This window comes from Scyliorhinus canicula, chromosome 13 (assembly GCF_902713615.1).
Source record: "Scyliorhinus canicula chromosome 13, sScyCan1.1, whole genome shotgun sequence".
NCBI lineage: Eukaryota > Metazoa > Chordata > Chondrichthyes > Carcharhiniformes > Scyliorhinidae > Scyliorhinus > Scyliorhinus canicula.
The window spans coordinates 131771290-131794535 of NC_052158.1; the positions used below are offsets into that span (position 1 = coordinate 131771290).

The 23246-nt window shown below is 43.5% G+C and overlaps 1 protein-coding gene across 25 annotated transcripts in view; it reads right to left on the minus strand.

Annotated features, from left to right (window-relative positions):
* The window catches only part of LOC119976166 (disks large homolog 1), a 426844-nt gene that overhangs the window by 396081 nt on the left and 7517 nt on the right, over positions 1–23246 (minus strand). For all 25 annotated transcript variants that reach the window (XM_038816405.1, XM_038816435.1, XM_038816400.1 and 22 more), the window contains one exon: positions 8364–8527. In XM_038816405.1, the coding sequence (XP_038672333.1) occupies positions 8364–8527 (164 nt within the window). The remainder of the gene's footprint in view (positions 1–8363; positions 8528–23246) is intronic.

Genomic DNA, 23246 nt, shown 5'->3' on the forward strand with positions numbered 1-23246 from the left:
TTTAAAATACTTGCATGTTGATTGTAAAATGGAGTACCCCGAACAGGCGCCAGAATGTGGCGACTAGGGGCTTTTCACAGTAACTTCATTTGAAGCCTACTCGTGACAATAAGCGATTTTCATTTTCATTTCATTTCATGTATCCAATATTTTCAGAGAATTGTTGAAAAGTTGCTCAAGTTTAAAGGTAAATACCTTTGCAGGCCTCAGTAAATAAATTCATCAACAAAGTCTTTTGGACTTTTAAGTAAGCAATGTGGACATTTAGAATCTCCAAGGCATGTCAATGTAAACAATGTTTAAACAGTTATGTAGTTTGCTTTGTACTATGTTTTGGGCTTTGATTGAGGCAACTTCAGAAACTTAAAGATGTCGGTCCATTGCTTTACAGTAGGACAATCAAATAGTTGTATTTTTTTAATTAAATCATTTGTTTATCTGGTCAATCGAATCTCAGAATTTAGATAATTTTTGCTGAGCTGAGAAACTGAAAAAGAATTGATGAGCAAATTATTTTTACATGAGATTGTTGGTTTACAGATATTTTGTCAAATTACTGATAATTATTAACATGTCACACCCAGCACAAGAGTCATCTTCAATCACTTGCGGCCCTTCTATTCAAGATTCCCCCTCCCCATACATCAATCCAAACCCAGCAGCATAATGGCGACCTAATCTGCATCCAGTAACAAAACTGTTGAATTGGCACTTATGCTATTCCAGGGCAATGCTAAATTGGTCAAATTCAGGTGTTGGTAAAGATAGTCTCGTACATCAAAAAAATACATTAAATTAGTGCAAAAGCCAAGTTCCAGCCAAAAATAAATCAGTAAAGAGGATTAAAAGCATCATTTTAGATTGGGAAAGGGACATTTATAAATCTGAAGAGCCAAACCAAAAATGACCAGATTGATCTGCACGTTCTCCCCGAGTGGCCAGATTGAAGCCTGCATGTTCTCCCAGTGTCTGCGTGGCTTTTCTCTGGGTGCCCCAATTTCCTCCCACAGTTCAAAGATGTGCAGGTTAGGTGGATTGGCTATGCTAAATTGTCCTTGGTGTCCAAAAAAGGTGAGGGTGGAAGCATGGGGATAGAGTGGAGGTGTGGGCTTGTCTAGGGTGCTCTTTCCAAGGGTCGGTGCAGACTCGATGGGCCGAATGGCCTCCTACTGCATTGTAGATTCTATGATTCTATGTAGACAGTAGATGTACATCTGGGATTGGGGGGTTTACGCAAGAGGGAGGAAGGAGCTGCTTTCAACAATTCTTTCAGAGGGGGTACTTTGCAAAATTGTAATCAGAACACAAAAACATCGAGATTGCTGTGACAACAGTGCAGGTTCTTCCCACACAAACTAACCACAAATTATATACAGTATTTCTTCATTACAATTGCACTACATATGCGATAGAGTACAGTACAAGGACTATCACTCCTCAAAATAACTGAAGATTCTCAACCATAAGGCAGCATGTTCTTGTGCTTATTCCAACAAATGCCTTCGATTAAAATGCAATCCCCAGTGATTCAGTCAACAGGTGAACCACATAGCTGGAAAACTAACTAAAAATAAATATATTAGCAAAAGTATACAATTGCATTTCCTCATAATACAAGAGTGGCATTTACCAGAGAGATCAACACAGAACAGCTATACTTAACACCTCACTGCCCACACATGCCATCCTGCAGATCTAACACTGCAAAGAAACACCTCCAGATTTTATTCATTTTAGATCATTTGCATCAGCAAAAAATGTCACTTACATAAGCAAGGCACGAGAACAAGATTATTTGACATCTCTATTTCAAGTCTAACTACAACATTTAAAATAGTACTGACCCTTCACCACACGGGTAGCAATTTCAATAAATTAAAACTAAATTATAAAAATTCAATTTTAATTTATTTGCCAAAAAAAAAACCATCAACTCTATCACTCAAGACACACACCGGTACCTTGTCCAATTGACCACTTCATGCACAAGCTTGAACAAATAGTCAGTTTGTATATTCGAGCACAGTTAATACTGAAGTAGATCCTGTCTCACTTTTTTTTAAATTCAGCCGTGAAATTCTACAACTCAAATTCTGCCTCTGCTGAAATCAACTAATTCAGTACAAACCAGGAAATGAAACAAGAGCTTTTTTTCAATATGATCTTTGCAGGTTGTTACACCAAAGCCATCAAAAACAAAAATGTTAGTGTCAACAACCTATAATATTAACGATCCAATTGGAACCAAACAACCTCTGTCCATTAAGACTATTCATTGTTCTCAACCTGCTAACCTGCATTACTCCTCGGTTACCAACCCTCGTCACAACACACAACACTCATCAAATGGCTCAGATCTTAAAATCAACATTTAAGCATGTGGCAGAAATTTGTTCACTAGCACATATGTTTTGCATTATTTCTTGGCCATTCAGTTTCATCATTTATATCTGCTCTTTTAGGAGAATTGAAATCTTTCTAATTCATTGCAAATTAGCTCTTTACCAATGTCAGAAAAAACACCATAAAATATGCCCTGCACAGAATATGGCATCAAAATTTCAGATTAGGAGAAAAGTATCGTGCCATTGCAACTTTGGACTTAGCTTTTCTGCATTACAGATTACAGGCATGTTTTGAAAATGCATAATCTTAGGTGAAGAGTACACCTACTTTTCTAGTGCTGGTAACAGGTAAATCAAGAGCACCACAAAAACTGTACAACATTTCATGCTGTAAATGCAAACTGATTTTCTCTTTGAGAATCACAAGATTGCAAGTGTTAAATATTGACATCATAACTCAAACACAAAATTTACAAGATGACCAGATATACTTGTGTGCTTAGGATATTATCTGTACCCCTCAATCATTGCCTTAGCTGTTTTACCAACATGTTGCAACCCTGACGGTTACAAAAAAAATAGAAGTTCACATCTACATATGCTTTCCCATAGCATCAGGGTATGAAAAGTCACAGTGGACTGATTTTATTCAGCCACTAGTAACCAGTTCTAGAACAGAAGCAGCATGTGGTGGGGGCAAAATGGCCTGCGCACACACAGGGTGTGATACATTTTCCCTTCTTTTCCTGCCACCTCCCCACGAAGGATGTCAGACAGAAAAGATAAAAAACTAAACAGTGTTAAAGCATTCTGGTTAATGGACACTTGTCATATAGACATGAATTTAAATATCCAATAGATTAATCCAACTTTTTACCGATTTCACGTTGACTCTTGCAATAGCATTTATACTTTCAAGGATCAGGTATAGTAGCATAGTGATTGTGTTACTGTACTAAGGCCTTGATGAATAATCTGGAAACATGAATTGACATCCCACTACAGCAGCCAGAGAATTTAAATTCAGTGAATTAAATAAATCTGGAATTGTTGAAAAAAGTATCAGTATGATGACCATAAACTAACAGTTTGAACCCAAACAGTTCAATAATGGGTTTTTTTTTAAACTTGGGCTGTACTTACGTGGTCTGACCTAATAAGGCGTCAGACCAACAGCAATATTGTTGATTCTTACCGGTCCTCTGAAATGACCTGTGAGCCATTCAGTTGCATTACACCATGAGGACAAACTGCACCAGTTCAAGGCCCGGCAAACCACTACCTGAAAAGGGCAATGAGGCTGACATCCAGTTCTTTGCCATGGCAATTACATTGACAGAAGGCAAAAAGGATTAGGTGAACAGATACACACCCATTAATGAATACACGTTAAAAATCTTAGAAGAGGTTCAAAAATTGAGCTGTAGTGAATTTGAAACACATACACAGTGGTAGAAGTTCACACTTTCTCGGCCACGATACATCCACAAAAAGAACGTCAACCTCAGATCATTGAATCCAACCCAATCAGTACATTTCTCAAAAAGTAGTATTGGTTATAAGACAGGCATCATTTATGCCAGATTATGAGCAGTGCATGTATTTCACAATCAATTAGGAACTGTCCAGTACAACCAACAACTTGCTTTTATATAGCACATTTAATATAGCAAAATGCTCCGATGATGCTTAACAAGAGCAATAAAAATAAAAACACTGACACAGCCACATGAGGAGAAATCAGGACAGATGATCAAAAGCTTTATGTTAGAGGCAGGTTTTAAGGAGCAGCATAAATGAGGAGCGAGATGTGGAGATGTTTAGGAAAGGAATCAGAGATAAAGCAGCTGAAAGCACAGCAACCAATGGTGGAGTGAGTGATTAAAATTAAGGATGCGCGGGCAGCAGAGTGGGTTAGCCCTGCAGCCTCACAGCGCCGAGGTCCCTGGTTCGATCCCGACTCTGGGTCACTGTCCGTGTGGAGTTTGCACATTCTCCCCATGTTTGCGTGGGTTTCGCCCCACAACCCAAAAATGTGCAGGCTAGGTGCATTGGCCACACTAAAATTGCCCCTTGATTGGAAAAAAAATAAATTGGGGACACTAAATTTATTTTAAAAATTTAAAAAGAAAAAAAAAATTTGAGGATGCGCAAGGCATCAGAATGGAAGAGCTCAGAGATCTCACAGGCTACAGGACTCAAGGAGGGTCAGCCAAGCCCATAAGACATGGGAGCAGGATTAGTCCACTCAGCTCATCGATTCTACTCTGCCATTCAATCATGGTTGAAATGTTCTCATCCCCATTCTGCTGCCTTCTCCCCATAACCCCTGATCCCCTTATTAATTAAGAAACTATCTCTGTCTTAAAGATACCCAGTGATTTGGCCTCCACAGCTTTCTGCGGAAAAGAGTTCCGTAGATTCGCCACCCTCTGGCTGAAGAGATTCCGCCTCATCTGTTTAAAAGGATTGTCCCTTCAGTCAGAGATTGTGTCCTTTGCTTCTAGTTTTTCCTATGAGTGGAAAGATGCTCTCCATGTCCACTGTATCCAGGCCAGGCAGTATCCTGTAAGTTTCAATAAGATCCCCCATCCTCCTTCTCAACCCTAACGAGTACAGATCCAGAGTCCTCAACTATTCCTCATATGACAAACTCTTCATTCCAGGGATCATTCTTGTGAACCTTCTCGGGACCCATTCGAAGACCAGCACATCCTTCCTTAGATATGGGGCCCAAAACTGCTCCCAATACTCCAAATGGGGTCTGACCAGAGCCTTGTACAGCTTCAGAAGTACATCCCTGGTCTTGTATTCCAGCCCTCGACATGAATGCTAACATTGCTTTTGCCTTCCTAGCTGCTGACTGAACTTGCACGTTAAGAGAATCGTGAACAATGACTCCAAAGTTCCTTTGTGCTTCTAATTTCCTAAGCATTTCCCCCCACTTGGAAAATAGTCTACGTCCCCATTTCTCCTTCCAAAGTGCATAACCTCTCACTTTTCCACATTATATTCCATCTGCCACTTCTTTGCCCATGCTCCTAGCCTGTCCAAGTCCTTTTGTAACCCACCTGCTTCCTCAATACTACCTGTCCCTCTACAGATCTTTGTATCATCTGCAAACTTAGCAACAGTACCTTCAATTCCTTCTTCCAGATCATTAACGTATATTGTGAAATGAAATGAAAATGAAAAATGAAATGAAATGAAAAGCGCTTATTGTCACGAGTAGGCTTCAGTGAATTTGCTGTGAAAAGCCCCTAGTTGCCACATTCCGGCGCCTGTTCGGGGAAGCTGGTACGGGAATTGAACCGTGCTGCTGCCTTGGTCTGCTTTAAAAGCCAGCAATTTAGCCCAGTGTGCTAAACCAGCCCCTAAGCTGTGGTCCCAGCACAGACTCCTGTTGCACACACTACTCACCAGCTGCCATCCTGAAAAAAGACCCCATTTATCCCCATTCTCTGCCTTCTGCCAGTCAGCCAATCCTCTATCCATGCCAGGATCTTACCCTTAACACCATGGACTCTTAACATTTAACAATCTCCTATGCGGTACCTTGTCAAAGGCCTTCTGGAAATCTAAATAAATCACACCCACTGGTTCTCCTTTGTCTAACTTCCTTGTTACTTCCATTTCCCCAAAGAACTCGAACAGATTCGTCAGATATGACCACCCCTTGATGAAGCCATGCTGACTCAGTCCTATTTTATCATGCACTTCCAAGTACTGCACGATTTCATCTTTAATAATGGACTCTAAAATCTTACCAATGACTGAAGTCAGGTTAACCAGCCTATAATCTCCCGTTCCTTACCTCCCTCCCTTCTTAAACAGGGGTGCTCCATTAGTCACTTTCCATTCCTCTGGGACCCTTCCTGCCTCCAGTGATTCCTAAAAGATCACCACCAATGCCTACACAATCTCCTCAGCTATCTCTTTTAGAAACCTGGGGTGTAGTTCATCTGATCCAGGTGATTTACCCACCTTCAGGCCTTTCAGCTTCCGCAGAACCTTCTCCTTGGTGATCGTCACTGCACTCACCTCTGCCCCCTGGTTCTCCTGGAGCTCTGGCATCCCACAGGTGTCTTCCATCATGAAGACTGATGTCAAGTAACTATTCAATTCCTCTGCCATTTCTTTTTTTCCTATTATTACTTCCCCAGCCATATTTTCCAGTGGTCCAGTGTCTATTTTTGCCTCTCTTACCTTTTATATATTGAAAAGAAAACTCTGCCTATCACATTTATATTTCATCTTCTCCCCCTTATTGCTTTTTTAGTTGTCTTCTACTCGCTTTTAAAGGCTTCCTACTAATTCCCACCTCTTTGTATGCTTTTTCTTTTATGCTGTCCTTGACTTCCCTCGTCAGCCATGGATCCCCTTATTAATCAAGAACCTATCTCCCTCAGTCTTAAAGACCTTCAGTGATTTGGCCTCCACAGCCTTCTGTAGCAGAGAGTTCCACAGATTCACCACCCTTTGCCTGAAGAAAGTCCTCATCTGTTTTAAAGGATTGCCCCTTCAGTCTGAGGCTGTGCCTTTGGGTTCTAGATGAGGGACCAAGCTCTGGAGAGATTTGAAAATGTGTATCTTTAAATGTAGGCAGGGTCAAAGGGGGACCGAGACCAGTTCAGCAGACACAAGGGTGAAGGGTGAATAAAATTTGGAGCTAGTTAAATTGCAGTCAGTTTTGAGAGTATAGGTTTACGCCGGGTGAAAGATGGAAAATCGGCCAGGAGAGTATTGGAATAGTTGTCTCGTGCTGACAAAGTCATAGATGAAGATTACCACGGTATGGTTGGAGTTAAGCAATGTTACACGAAGGGGAAGGAGGCACTTTTGGTGCTGGTGCGAATGCGAGATTGGAAAACTCACCTTGAGATTGCAAACAGCCTTGTTCAGTGCATGAGAGTTTCTGGCAATAGAAACAGTGAATGAGGACAGCTTATGATGGGGGCCAAAGGCAATGGCTTCAGTCTTCCAAATGTTTAGTTGAAGAAAGTTTTATCTTCCCTTGAATTTTGGATATTAGCAAGAATGTGGCAAATCAGAGACAGCTGAAGAGCTCACAGTGATGATGAAGAAATAGAGTTCAGTGTCCCAGGCATAAATATGGGACCAGACCTATTTTCAGATAATATCTTCAAAGTATATGAAAATGAAAATCGCTTATTGTCACAAGTAGGCTTCAATTAAGTTATTGTGAAAAGCCCCTAGTCGCCACATTCCGGCGCCTGTTCGGGGAGGCTGGTATGGGATGGTATAGGATGACAAACAGAAGGGAAACAAAGATAGATCCCCCCCCCCCAAAAAAAAGAGCAAGAGTGGAAACAGAAGCCATTTCAGGCAATTTTCTGGCAGTAAATAGTCAAGAGTGAAATCAATTATATGAAATTCAGACATATGAACAACTAGCCTTCACAGTACAAGTTTTCATTAGCAATTAACGAAGGCTATATTTTATCAAATCTGAAAATGAGGAAGCAATCCAGGAGAAAAATCACTTCACTTCTGAAAAATGACACACAAACACTGAATAGAATCTTTCCAGAAGAGACATCCAATACATTGGCTTTGAAGGAAAACTGTACATGCTCAGATGATCTGTTAACTCGCCTTATACAAGGTGATGGTACCACTTCACACGGACTAGGAGGGAACTGCCATGCAAGAGATTGCAGATCAATCTAATTTCTGCAGAAATTTAAATAGTGCAGTTTTAACAATGGCTCGACATCCAGCTCTTCACCTTGTGAATTACATTGGCAGAAGTTAAAAATGATCAGACAAACAGATACACAAACACTGCTACATCATTGAAGATAACTTAAGCTGTTGAAAGTTTCAGGTAGGGATCCTAGGAATAGCCTTTTGAGCTCCAATCAGTTACTTCAACTAGTCACTAGTTCATTACTAAAATGACAATCAATTTGATCCTATTTGGTAAACACCACCTTTAAAATATTACTGCATTAACATATCTTTTAATTAGGTCAGTCTACCTTACCATATGCTTACCTCTGTACTAGGGCTAAGGCTGATGGGGAGTGCCTCCGACGTAACTGTCGTGCTTGGAAGGTTGGAAATATCCCAGATATGGACTGCTGGAACTATGCCAGTTGTGTTTTGAGCAAGAACCGGTTGATTATCCAGCAATGACACCTCATAAAATTCCTGAATATCTGGAAAACAAGAACATGTATCTAGAGTCCACAACCAAATTAGGATAGACATACTACAGGAATCTCCACGGTTGCATTGATTACATCTATAGTCTCCCTATCTTTATTCCAGTGTATTTACGGAATGATCCAAACTTCACAAGCTAGGAAACATAGCTACATTGTTGAGTCATTATCAAAAGTCTTTAAGCACTTGCACGATTATGATTAATATAAACAAACCTTAAGACATTTCAATATTCTAGCTCAACACTGCACCTTCAGAAGCAACACCCTCGTGCTAATCTAGTGGGACCAGCTCTTCACAATTACTTGGTCTAATGATTTATCCCAACAATAAAACGGCACAGTGAAGGTATTAGAATTTGAACATTGGTACGCTTCTGGAGAGAAATGCAGCTAGAGCTCTTGTAGTGTCAATTTATCTTGAGCGTCATAATGCCAAATAGAAAAATATTAAAATAGAGATCCTTTAATACGCTTTTATTTGAATTTTCAATGTTTGCCCTTCTTGAGGTAGGGCTCATCTCACTTAAATACTATTCTTCATGTGGTGCCACTCATTGACTAAGCTAACAAAGTACTCAAAGCTGTTGGTGTCAAAGTGGTAACAATAAAATATTAAACTTATAAAACTAAAACAAAAAATTCACAAGCTTTCAAGCAGGAAGCACACTATGCCCACTAGAAGTAAAAACTCCCATAGGCTTCTGCCTGCCCCAACTGTGAACAACGCTAGCCAAAATTCCTTTATTATTCTCAGCCAAGTTAAAGAAATTTCCACATCCACAAAAAACTTCAATCAAAATTTATGTCATAGTCAGCTTGAGTTTCATGTGCACATCCCACACATTCAAACAGGCTTCTGCAGAATCTGACAAAGTGAAAATCATTTGCTTTTTAAAAAGTCATTCCAAACAAAGAAACAGCTGAAGCTTTTGTTTACCAAATAGTCCTACCATGTTGAACATTCAACTTCATTCATAGTACCTTTCATATTTTAGGTATGAATATAATTTTTCAGACCCAATGAAAAAAGCACTTCCAAAGCACTTCACAGCTAATGGGTTACTTCTGAAGTGTTTTCTTTGATATATTAGCTAACAATAGCCACATTGGCTAACAGTAGCCAAATTACGCAGGAAAAAATCCCAAAAATGGAGATGAGAATCTAGTTAACCCGTTTTGGTGTTGGTTGAGAGATGCACTTTTGGGCAGCTTGCACTTGTTCAAAGTGCCTGGAGATTTCTCTTTTTTTTAATGTATTTATTCAAAGTTTTTCAAAAAGTTTTACAGAACACTCCAAAAAGGAAAATAATACAAAGAGAAAAGGGCAACATGCCAACCAAACAGAAAAACTTACCCCTCTAAACGATAAACAGTTTAACAAATTAACACCCAACTCAGAACAAAATAGGGCAAGCACCCCTTTCAAAAAGGTAAAGAAATCAGCCCCCCCCCCCACCTCCCCTCCCCCGGGTTGCTGCTGCTGTTGACGTCCACCTAACGTTCCACGAGAAAGTCAAGGAACGGTTGCCACCGCCCAGAGAATCCCTGCAAGGACCCTCGCAAGGCAAACTTTACCTTCTCCAACCTAAGAAATCCCGCCATGTCATTGATCCAAGCCTCCACACTTGGGGGCTTTGCGTCCCTCCACAATAACAAGAGCTTTCTCCGGGCTACCAAGGAGGCAAAGGCCAGAACTCTGGCCTCTTTCGACCCCTGCACTCCCGGATCCTCCGATACCCCAAATAACGCTATCCCCCAACTCGGTTTTACCAGAGTGTCCATGACCTTTGTAAAGCCCTTCCAGAACTCTGCAAGCGCCGGGCACGCCCAGAACATATGGGCGTGGTTTGCTGGGCTCCCTGAACACCTCACACATCTGTCCTCCACCCCAAAAAACTTACTCATCAACTCATCCTCCCCCGGTCATATGCACCCTGTGTAACACTTTAAACTGGATCAGGCTGAGCCTGGCGCAGGATGAGGAGGAATTGACCCTGCCCAGGGTGTCAGCCCATAGGCCCTCATCCAGCTCCTCCTCCCATTTGCCCTTCAACTCCTCCACCGAGGCTTCCTCCGCCTTCCGCAGCTCCTGGTATATCTCCGAGATCTTAACCTCTCCGACCCACACACCCGAAATCATCCTGTCCTGTATCCTTCGGGCAGGCAGCAATGGAAATTCTCCTACCTGCTTCCTGACAAACGCCCGAACCTGCATGTACCTGAAGGCATTTCCCTGTGGTAACCAGAGTTTCTCCTCCAGTGCCTTTAAGCTGGCAAAAGTCCCGTCAATGAATAGATCCCCCAGACTTCTAATTCCCGCCCGGTGCCAGCTTCGGAACCTAACATCTATCCTGCCCAGGGCAAACCTATGGTTATTCCGTATCGGGGACCAAACTGAGGCCCCCGTCTCCCCCCTGTGCCGTCTCCATTGCCCCCAAATCTTCAGCGTCGCCGTCACCACCGGGCTCGTGGTATACCGCATCGGCGGAAGCGGCAATGGTGTCGTCACCAGTGCCCCCAGGCTAGTACCTACACAAGACGCCACCTCTAGCCTTTTCCATGCCGCCCCCTCTCCCTCCATCATCCACTTTCGAATCATCAACACGTTTGCTGCCCAATAGTAGCTACATAGATTCGGCAGCACCGCCCCCCCTCCCGCCCGACTGGGCTCCAAGAACAGTATTTTAACCCTTGGGGTCTTATTAGCCCACACAAATCCCATGATACTCTTGCTCACTCGCTTGAAAAAAGGCCTTAGGGATGAGGATGGGCAGGCACTGAAACATGAACAAAAACCTAGGGAGGACCGTCATCTTGACAGACTGCACCCTATCCGCTAGGGAGAGCGGAAGCATGTCCACCTCTTTAAGTCCTCCTCCATCTGGTCCACCAGCTGCGCCAGATTGAGCCTATACAAGACCCCACAACTCTTGGCCACCTGAATACCCAAATACCAAAATCTCCTCTCCACCATCTTGAGCGGCAGCTCCTCCAACCTCTTTACCTGGCCCCGCGCATGCACCACAAAGAGCTCGCACTTCCCAACATTAAGCTTATACCCAGAGAAGTCTCCAAACTCCCGGAGGGTCTGCATAACCTGCCCCATCCCCTCTACCGAGTCCATAATATACAAAAGCAAATCATCCGCATATAGTGAGACGCGTGCTCCTCTCTCTCTCCTCCTCCCTCCCTCCCCCCCCCCCCCCCCCCACCGGACCAAACCCCTCCAGCTTCCTCAGCGCCATGGCCAGTGGCTCAATTGCCAAAGCAAACAGCAGGGGGGACAGAGGGCACTCCTGCCTCTTTCCACGATATAGTCTAAAATCTATCCGACTCACCTTCTCCCCATATTTATACACTGCTCCTTGTACCTTCCTCCACTGGGCCTCAGCTTTCCCTGTCGTCAACAAGTCAAACTCCGTTTGGAGGCTCCGGCGCTCCTTCAACAGCCCCTCAGGGGATTCCGCATATCTCCTATCCACCCCAAGTATCTCTCCTACCAATTTATCCTTCTCCCTCTTCTCTCTGAGCCCTGATGGAGATCAGCTCCTCTCTGATCACCGCCTTCAGCGCCTCCCAGACCACACTCACCGAGACCTCCCCCATTGTCATTGGCCTCCATATACCTCTGTATACACCCCCGGATCCGCCCACAGACCTCCTCATCCGCCAATAATCCCACGTCCAAGTGCCACAAGAGGCACTGGCCCCTCTTCTCCCAACTCCAGCTCCACCCAGTGCGGGGCGTGATCTGAAATCGCGATGGCCGAGTATTCCGTCCCCTCTACTCCTGGGATCAGTGCCCTGCTCACCACAAAAAAGTCTATCCGTGAATAGGCCTTGTGCACGTGGGAAAAGAAGGAAATCTCCCTCGCCCGTGGCCTAGCAACCCTCCATGGATCCACTTCCTCCCCCCCCCCCCCCCCCCCCATCTGATCCGTAAACCCACTCAGGATCTTGGCCGCAGCTGGCCTCTTACCCGACCTAGACCGATCCATTGCTGGGTCCAGTACAGTGTTGAAATCCCCCCCCTCCCCCATAATTAGGTTCCCCACCTCCAAATCCAGGATCCGACTTATTCTCCGCTTCATGAACCCTGCATTGTCCCAATTTGGGGCATATACATTCACCAGCACCACCCGGGCCCCCTGCAGCCTATCACTCACCATCACATACCAGCCCCCTTTATCCGCCATAATGCCCACTGCCTCAAAAGTCACCCGTTTGCTCACCAAAATTGCTACCCCCCTGTTCTTCGCGTTCAACCCGGAGTGAAAGACCTGCACTACCCATCCCTTCCTCAGCCTGATCTGATCCACAACTTTCAGGTGCGTCTCCTGTAGCATGGCTACGTCGGCCTTCAGTCCCTTTAAGTGTGCAAATACCCGGGCCCTCCCCTGCCCCCTGCCGACTAGACATCTTTTTTGGGCCAGCAAATTAATGTGGACTCCAGTCAAATACCGCCTCCCTGAGTCTGGCCCCACCCCCTCTTTTTCCGTGGGAAATGAAAACCCGCGCTCCCAGTCCGGGCTGACCCCGCCCTCTATCGCCCTCCAGATCCTCAAATTTCTCCTGCCACTTTTTATGGAGCGCCTCATGCGCCTCCACCTTCACTGACAGGCCCAGGATCTCGTCTTCGTTATCAGAGGCCTTCTGCTGCACCTCTTTAATCGCTGTCCCCTGCATCCTCTGGGTCTCTACCAGCCTTTCTATCGACACCTTCATAGGGGCTAACAGCTCCATTATCCTATAACCTCACCCCCCGAGTTCCCGGCCCCTTCTCCCCCCCACCGAACACAGGGAACAACCCCTCCCAGATCAGCGCCTGCACAGAAAGAAAAAAAAAAGAAACACAAATATTACCCTCTCCCACTCCACAACATCCCCCAAAACATGCTACAGACCACCAATTTGAGTCCAGCTTCTCATTTTTGATAAAGGACCACGCCTCATCCGGCGTATCAAAATAGTGGCGATGGTCCTGATATGGTGCCCACAGTCGCGCGGGCTGCAACAGCTCAAACTTCACCCCCTTTCCGTGGAGAACCGCCTTGGCCCGATTGAATCCTGCCCTCTTCTTGGCCAGCTCTGCTCTCCAGTCCTGGTAAATGCGAACTTCAGCATTCTCCCACCTGCTGCTCCGCTCCTTCTTCGCCCATCTCAAGACGCACTCCCTGTCGGTGTAACGGTGAAACCTCACCACCACAGCTCTCGGCGGCTCATTCGCCCTCAGTCTCCTCGCCAGGACTCTGTTGGGCCCATCCAGCTCCAAGGGCCTCGGGAAGGCTCCCGCGCCCATCAGCATGCTCAGCATCGTGGCTACATACGCCCCAACATCCGACCCCTCCACACCTTCAGGGAGACCCAGAATCCGCACATTCATCCTTCTCGACCTATTCTCCAGATCCTCAAATTTCTCCTGCCACTTTTTATGGAGCGCCTCATGCACCTCCACCTTCACTGACAGGCCCAGGATCTCGTCTTCGTTATCAGAGGCCTTCTGCTGCACCTCTTTAATCGCTGTCCCCTGCATCCTCTGGGTCTCTACCAGCCTTTCTATCGACACCTTCATAGGGGCCAACATCTCTGCCTTCAATTCCGCAAAGCAGCTTCGTAGAAACTCTTGCTGCTCCCACGACCATTGAGCCCACGCTGCCTGGTCTCCGCCCGCCGCCATCTTGCTTTTTCGCACCCGTTCTCCTCTCTTCTCTAATGCCCCTTTTTTGACCGCACCGCTCCTGGTCCACTCCATACAGTGCTGGGGGGACCTTACTGCCGTCTTCCCACACCAGGAATCATCAACCAAGTGCCGCTGGGGCTCCTTAAAAGGGCCCAAAAGTCAGTTTTCAGCAGGAGCTGCCGAACGTGCAACCAACCCAGGCATAGCCGCAACCAGAAGCCCTCATGCCTGGAGATTTCAAATAGACAGGACTTGAGAGATTAATATTACAATCAAAAATGTAACAATTCCATCAGTGCCTCACTGAATTTAAGTAGCTCCACACTGCACTAAGGTGCAAAGCTAGATTTGGTGCTCAATTCTAGAACATGAGAAATTTTCCACTAATAGTCCTGCACTACTTTTTCCACCTGCCAACATTTTATTTTTTTGCCCCAATTAAGGGGCAATTTAGCGTGTCCAATCCACCTACCCTGCACACCTTTGGGTTGTGCGGGTGCAAGACCCACGCAGACACGGGGAGAACGTAACCTCCACATGGACAGTGACCCGGGGCTGGGGTTGAACCCAGGTCGTCAGTGCAGTGAGGCAGCAGTGCTAACAATTGCGCCACCATGCCGCCCTGCTGACATTTCCAAGCAATAATTGTACCAGACTTGCTCACGAGAGAAAAACAAATTTTAAAAGGTTAGATTTTCTGACAATGAATGAATCCAATTTTGTTTGATATTTATGGGCAGCACGGTGGCACAATAGTTAGCACTGCTGCCTCAGTGCCAGGGACCAGAGCTCAATTCCAGCCTTGGGTGTCTGTGCAAACATTTTCCCGGTGTCTACGTGGGTTTCCTCTGGGTCCTCTGATTTTCTTCCACACTCCAAAGATGTGCAGGTTAGGTGGGGTTGCAGGGATATGTTGAGGAAGTGTACCTAGGTAAGGTGCTCTTTCAGAGGGTCGGTGCAGACTCGATGGGCCAAATGGCCACCTTTGGTACTGTTGGGATTTTATAATTTAGATACTAGGATTATCCACTGTCTCTTCTCATATCCTGCTTTATTTACTAACCGGATCCTCACTGAAAAACTCTTAAAACCCATAAAAATCTACAATGATCAGAACTTAATTGAACAGACATTCGTAGCCTGCGTCCATCTCAGTAATTTTCAGATGTTCTGTACTACCTTTCCTGCTTTTTCATGCTACACATATGACAGTGCTTACTCCATCTCTAAACACAATATTAAACACTGCTATTGTTGTATGCTTTAACCTTCCTTTTCAAACCTAACAGATCATTTAAATACTCTTAATTCCACATCAGATAGCAGGATTGTAGGGAGTTATGCACATCTCAGAAAAACTTATGCACATCTCAGAAAAACTTAGGAATAGTTCTACGGTACTTTATTCCACATTTAAATATCAATTTTGTCCAACTATTGCTGAAAAAAGACAACTAGCATTTGAACTCAAATATTAAGACACAACAAGGGCATAATCTACCACAAGGACAATCAGCCACTGAGTCAAAAGGAAATAATACAGCCCATAACAAAAACTTACATTAGGTTTTGGATTTGTTTATCGTCACGTGTATAGTGAAAAGTATTTTTTTGCGAGCAGCTCAAACAGATCATTAAGTACATGAAAGTAAAATAAAATACATAGTAGGGCAACACAAGGTACACAACGTAAATACATAGGCACCAGCATCAGGTGAGGCATACAAGAGTAATATTAAACAGGTCACTTCATAAGAGGGTTGTTTAGAAGTCTGGTGACAGCAGGGAAGCTGTTTTTGAATCTGTTTGTGCGTGTTCTCAGACTTTTGTATCTCCTGCCCAATGGAAAAAGTTGGAAGAGTGCGTAAGCTGGGTGGGATGGGTCTTTAATTGTGCAGCCCTCTTTCCCAAGGCAGCAGGAGGTGTAGACAGTGTCAATGGATTTGAGGCGGGTTCGCATGATGGGCTGGGCTGCGTTAACGACACTGTAGCTTCTAACGGTCTTGGGCTGAGCAGTTGCCATACCAGGCTGTGATGCAGCCAGATAGGATGCTTTCTATGGTGCATCTCTAAAAGTTGGTAAGCGTCAGTGTGGACATGTCAAATTTCCTTAGTTTCCTGAGGAGGTACAGGCGCTGTTGTGTTTTCTTGGTGTAGTGTCGATATGGGTGGACCAGGACAGATTTTTGGTGATGTGCACCACTAGGAATTTGAAGCTGTTAACCATCTCCACCTCGGCACTGTTGATGCAGACCGGGGTGTGTACAGTACTTTCCTTCCTGAAGTCAATCACCAGCTCTTTAGTTTTGCTGGCATTGAGGATGATATCTCCTTTCTGTATTCTGAACTCGTCATTATTCGAGATCCGACCCACTATGGTTGTGTCATCAGCAAACTTGTAAAAGAGGTTGGAACCAAAAGTTTGCCACTTTTTGCCAAAGTGTGTGTAAAGGGAGTACAATAAGGGGCTACAGTTTATGGAGTAATTGAAGGGAGAGAGATCGAGGGAGCAATTCCAGAGCTTAAGACCTAGGTGGCTGAAGCAACAGCCTCCAAAATGATAGGACAAAGAAAGTGGGTTACCCACAAAAGTTATTTTGATGCTGGAGCAGAGTTATTTTGATGCTGGAGCTGACAGAGCTAGACAGAAGTGAGGCGAAGGAAGGATTGAAAACAATGGTGGGAAAATTAAAATTGAGGCATTGATGGACAGGTCAGTGAGCACATGGATAATAGGTGAACAGGGCTTGGCTTGAGTTGAGTGTACAGGCCAATGATCTCAAGTTAATGGAATAGCAAAGACAGATGGCCGACAGCCGGGAATGCATTGGAGATTTATACTTCATAATAACAAAATATTAATATAAAGCCATAGAGAAGACTTGAAATAAATTTCAAACTCCAAAATTTGTCTGAAGTTTGCAAATGTTTTCATCAGGAAATGACAAAGATAAGGGTGCTGCATATTCACGTTTGTTCCTAGTTGGAACAAGGTCACTAAGAGTTTGATCGAGTGACCTATTGATGATGTCATCAGCAGTTAGAGGGGGCTAGCAGAAAGTCTACACTAGCAGCCTGTGTGACAACATCTTCCTAATAAAGCTCTTTTTTATCTTGTACCTTCGTGGTCTGCAAGATTCTCTTTCGAAATACCACAAAAGGTAAAATGTAATTTACATACTCAATTACATTGTTCTTTTCACTGATTTCATAAAGGGAAATTTCCTATCAACAGCAGTTTGCAAAAGTGAGCTTAAAACAACTTGCATCCATAACACTGTTATTGATGCAGAAAAGATTTTAAATGAACTTCAGAGGCACAATGGGTGAAAAAAATCCAGGATCTTTTTTTTTTAAAATCCTGTCCAGATTTTGAATTTCCACTTAAAGGAAGTGCAAACAAAGCATGTGTAAAGATGAACTTGTAAATAATGTAATTATATCTGCAGAAACACAGAAGGTGGAAATAAAGTAGTTGAGCTACTTGATGTTCAGGTGCTCTGGAATGGTGAAAAGTCAACTTGGGCAAAGAAAAAGACCAATCGTCGATTTTGTTAACCCATTGTGCCTCTGAAGTTCATCAAGATCTTTTCTGCATCAAGGTAGCAGGGCAGCATGGTGGTTAGCATAAATGCTTCACAGCTCCAGGGTCCCAGGTTCGATTCCCGGCTGGGTCACTGTCTGTGTGGAGTCTGCACGTCCTCCCCCTGTGTGCGTGGGTTTCCTCCGGGTGCTCCGGTTTCTTCCCACAGTCCAAAGATGTGCGGGTTAGGTGGATTGGCCATGCTAAATTGCCCGTAGTGTCCTAATAAAAGTAAGGTTAAGGGGGGGTTGTTGGTTACGGGTATAGGGTGGATACGTGGGTTTGAGTAGGGTGATCATGGCTCGGCACAACATTGAGGGCCGAAGGGCCTGTTCTGTGCTGTACTGTTCTATGTTCTATAAGAGCAGTGTTATGGAGCAAGTTGTTTTAAGCTCAAATTTGCCAACCGCTGATGATAGGAAACTTCCCTTTTTGAAATCAGTGAAAATCATTGCCTTAGATAATGCATTTTAAAGCTCAAACTTTTTAGTTGCAGTTTGTACGTCTATCAGAACCGAATTATTTCCTTACTGGTTTGAATATAAAGTCAGCTTTTAAGACCCAAGAAGATCTAGTTGAATAATATGAATTATTAGTGTTCCTACCAAATCAGGAAATATGACAAATCAATAGCATCCATGGTGGCAGATGGGGAGAGGGGCTAGGAAGAAGAAGAATCAATACACATACTCTACTTCAGTATGATACATCAACCTTCACATCAATACTTGATTATGGTGTACCAAAGGAACAAAGGCTGGATTTGCAGTGGAATAGCACACATAAGGCAGCACGGTAGCACAGTGGGTAGCACCATTGTTTCACAGCTCCAGGGTCCCAGGTTCGATTCCCAGCTTGGGTCACTCTCTGTGCAGTGTCTGCGCATTCTCCCCATGTCTGCGTGGGTTTCCTCCGGTTGCCCCGGTTTCCTCCCACAAGTCCCGAAAGACGTATGTTAGGTAATTCGGACATTCTGAATTGTGTGTGTACCCGAACAGCGCTGGAACCCAGCGCTGGGTTTTTCACAGTAACTTCATTGCTTCTGACAATAAAAGATTATACAGGGCAGCATGGTACCACAGTGGCTCGCACTGCTGCCTCAAGGCATCAAGGACCCTGCTTACATCCCGGCCCCGGGTCACTGTCCACATGGTATGTACATTATCCCAGTGTCTGCGCAAGTCTCACCCCACAACCCAAAGATGATAGGTGGATTGGCAACGCTAAATTGCCCCTTAATTGGAAAAAAATGAATTGAGTACATGTTTTTTTTAAAAAAGGAATAGCAACATAAATCAGCAGGAATTAGAGTGTGGCAAGTGCACAAAGATAAAGTCCCACCCCAGGACTTGATGGCCAAGGAAGGTGCATTCATAACACAATCAAACATGTTAAAATCCTTCCAAACATGCCAATGGCTGGTGGTAAGAGCAGGACAGGCTCTGGTCAGCCACGCCTGATAAGAGTGGCACCCTTCGAGCTACAAACCCCTTTGCAACCTGTTTCAGGGATTACTAGCTATGGGAACAGATGAAAGTTTACCTTAGTGCACCACTAGATGAGGGAAGATAATTGGAATTGGAAATGCACAAAGTGGGTCATACAAGATAAAGGACAAGGAGAAAGCTATAATAGATCTCGTGAAATCACTGGATACTGAATAGCAGCACATATTTGGTATTACAAAGCACGATTATACAGCATTGCCAATCTGAACCCACTGCAGTTCCTCTCCCAGCTAGACCAAAAGGTCTAGTCAGCTTCTTCTACTCTTAGTAAGAAGTCTTACAACACCAGGTTAAAGTCCAACAGGTTTGTTTCAAACACGAGCTTTCGGAGCACGGCTCCTTCTTCAGGTGAATGGTGAACATCTTCTACTCTTGTAATTGGTTCCCAAAAAAGATATCACAAGGACTTTAGTTCATTAGCAAACCATAAAAGAAAACAACATTGCTGAAACACTTTACGAGGGATGCTTTAACACTTTAAATTATCCTTCGCTAGCACCACATGTGGTCCATCCTTGTGCTCAAGATCTGTGATCGTTCTGCTGTGTTTTGCACTTTGAATACAAAACAATCACACTGCTCATATGCTTTGCTGGAATTCTAGTGGGCATTGATAAAGGCATTAGGATATATTACCAAAGCATTGCGATTTTCAGGCAATACCAAATTTATGAATGGATGGGGTAGGATGGGCAGTGCATAGGTAATAATGTGGAAACTGCACCAAGGTACACGACGACAAACAAGCTTGCAGAGTGAAAGAATAAATTTGCATTTATATAATGCCTTCAGGACATCTCAAAGCACTACAACCCATGATGTACTTTTACGCTGCAATTACTGTTGCAGGAGATAAGTGGATAAATAGTGAACAGAATTTATTATAATGCGGTGGCACAGTCGCAGTGGTTAGCACTTTTGTCTCAGCACCGAGGACCCAGGTTCGATTCCGACCCCGGGTCACTGTCCGTGCAGAGTTTGCACATTCTTCCAGTTCTACGTGGCTCTCATCCCCACAACCTAAAGATGAGCAGGCTAGATCGATTGGTCATGCTAAATTGTCCCTTAATTGGAAAAAATAATTGGCTACTCTAAAAATGTAAAAAGAATTCATTATAGTGAAGTCTAGAGTGTCCAATTTGGTAAAATAAAGGCTATTACTCAAAGTTGATCAAAAGTTTGTGCAACTTCTCATTTCTCCAACCCAAGGACAACACTTTTTTCAGCACCACTGCCACTGAAATTAATCAACTCTATACAGTATTGAAGCTGAAACCTGTCTGCACCAATCATTCCATTAGTGGATGTGATACTAACAGTCCAATTGTGTTTTCATAAGTCAGCTTGATTTTAACTGCAGGATTGTTTCTTTAGGAAAAAGACTGTTCATTTAACTACCAATTCATGGATAGGCTTTTCATCCGCACATTTTTTGTTAACACTATTAAAGGGAACAAACCTAAAAGCGAAAATTGTCATGTACAAAGTAAAAAGCATTTTTCTCCCGTTGCTTCACCCAATCTTCATGATATTTATGTGCACTGAGTTTTGGTTTGAATAAAATCCCACATACAATTTCTGAACCCAATTGAATTCAAGTTTCCTTCCCACTCCCTAAAACTAAAAACTAATGTAGCATTCATTTATTTTTGAGCTCACATCCATTATTCCCCCACCCCCGCAACAATGTTCTAATTCTCAGTATTAAACTGACTGCAATTTCTCCCCATTTTATAAAGCTCCTTCAATGCGAACAATGGAACTGAAAGTAACAGAACTACAAGTCCAGCGCAAACATAGAATTTCTTACTTTACCACCAGCCAGCAAACAAGAGTAAAATAATAACAATACATATAAAATGCATGTCCATAACTTGGAGCTGCAAATAAATAACTTTTTGTCATAAATTTAGTGTCCCCAATTCAATTTTTCCAATTAAGGGTCAATTTAGTGTGGCCAATCCACTTACCCTGCACATCTTTGTGTTGTGGGAGCAAAACCTACACAAACACGGGGAGATGTGCGAACTCCACATGGACAGTGACCCAGAGCCGGGATCGAACCTCAGCGCCGTGAGACAGCAGTGCTAACCACTGTGCCACCATGATGCCCCAGCAAAAGTAACTTTACATCAACTCAATTTGTGTGTCTTGTTGGCCCCAATTAGTTTTCTTCACCTAATGCACATCATATTCACTGCCTTTTTAGTTGCATTCTGGAATTAACATATCAAATTTGTACTGTACAAATAATTGTATTTACAATCTTACTACATACCACACAATTCAAAGTTAATCAGCAACTGGAAAAACCTCAACATCCCAAGTGGTTAAAAAAAGTTCCAAATTATTTTCTGTACCCAAAAGATAATGAACACAATTTAAAGTTAACTGTCTAACTTTACATCCCACATGCACCCCAAGCTGATTTGCCCGAGCAGGTCATATCCATTTACTGAGTACCTAAGAAACCAAATTCCATACAGTATTTGATTTCACTTGGTCCTTGCCCTTATATAATCCAATATTATTCCTAAATCGGAGCATTATACAGCTCTTTTCTGAAGGCAATTAATTAAAACAGTAAGTGCACTAGCTGGAAATCTATTCCAGTCCACTGTGGGCTTAAAATATCTCTATCACTCCCAGGATTTAAAAAATGGACGTTCTTAAAAGCAGGAGAAAAACCCAAGTATATTTAATATTATTATGCAATAGGAATAACGTGAACTCCTAATAATACAATACACAATTAAACGTGACAAAGTCATTCGAACACTGGGTTCGAGTGAGTTTTAACACACAAATATCTGGCAGCAGGAACGGGAGGCAGGGCAGGTCAGATATCAAGCTGCAAGTGAAGTTCCAATAGTATTGGCATCCTTCAAACTCCAATTGGCATTAAATAAATAATTCCTTAAAGACACTTTCCCCCCTTCCACACCCACACACACACCCCCCCCCCCCCAAAAAAAAGAAATACACAGTAGCAGGTGCCGTGATCAACACCAACTGGCATGAAATTTCAACTGCAGTGCGATATCAGATTACAATGCAACGAAACAGCATACCCGTAACATTTAGTAAAAATTATCCAATGTCACCACCACTCCAACTGATTAGTCTTCAACATGTTTTTTTCAGCACATTTACCCCGGATACAAGAGTATTGGAGCTAGTGAATCTAAGAAGGCAGGGGGTCAATCAATCAATCAATCCAAAAATCCAGACGATGCCAAAATTGGATGAGCAGAGACCTCAAGAGGTTGACGGTTACAGAGATAAGGGATAGAGGGGGTGGGGGTGGGGGGGATTTGAACATGTCGATCAAGAAGCATTTTTGGATTAGAAGGATTTTTAAAAATATTCTTTGATGGCGTGTGAGCACTGGTAACGTCAGCATTTATTGCCCATCTATAATTGTCTTTGAACTGACAGACTTGCTGGTTATTTCAAAGGGGGGTGGGAGCCACATACAGGCCAGACCAGGTACAGATGGCAGATTTCTTTCTCGAATGGACATTAGTGAACCAGATGAATTTTGGATGGCAATCAATTACGGTTTCCATGGACATCATTATTGAGACTAGCTTTCAATTCCAGATTTTGTTCATTCATTAAATTTAAATTCCACCAGCTCACAGACAGGGCATTAGCTTGGGCCACTGGATTACTAGCCCAGTGACATAACTGCTCTCACTATCTCTTCCAGTGAGTTAGTGAGTACACAGGAGGACTTGGGACAAGTTAGGATATGGGCAGCAAGGTTTCGGATTAACTCAGTTTGAGAGGGTGCAAGGTAGAAGTAGGAGTAGTCATATCCAGAAGAATAATTTGATGAGTTGAGGTGGGAGCAGAGACAGGCAATGAGAGTTAGAAGTAGGCAGTCTTGGGTGATGATGGGGTTGGAAGTTCAATTCAAGGTCAGATGGGACACCA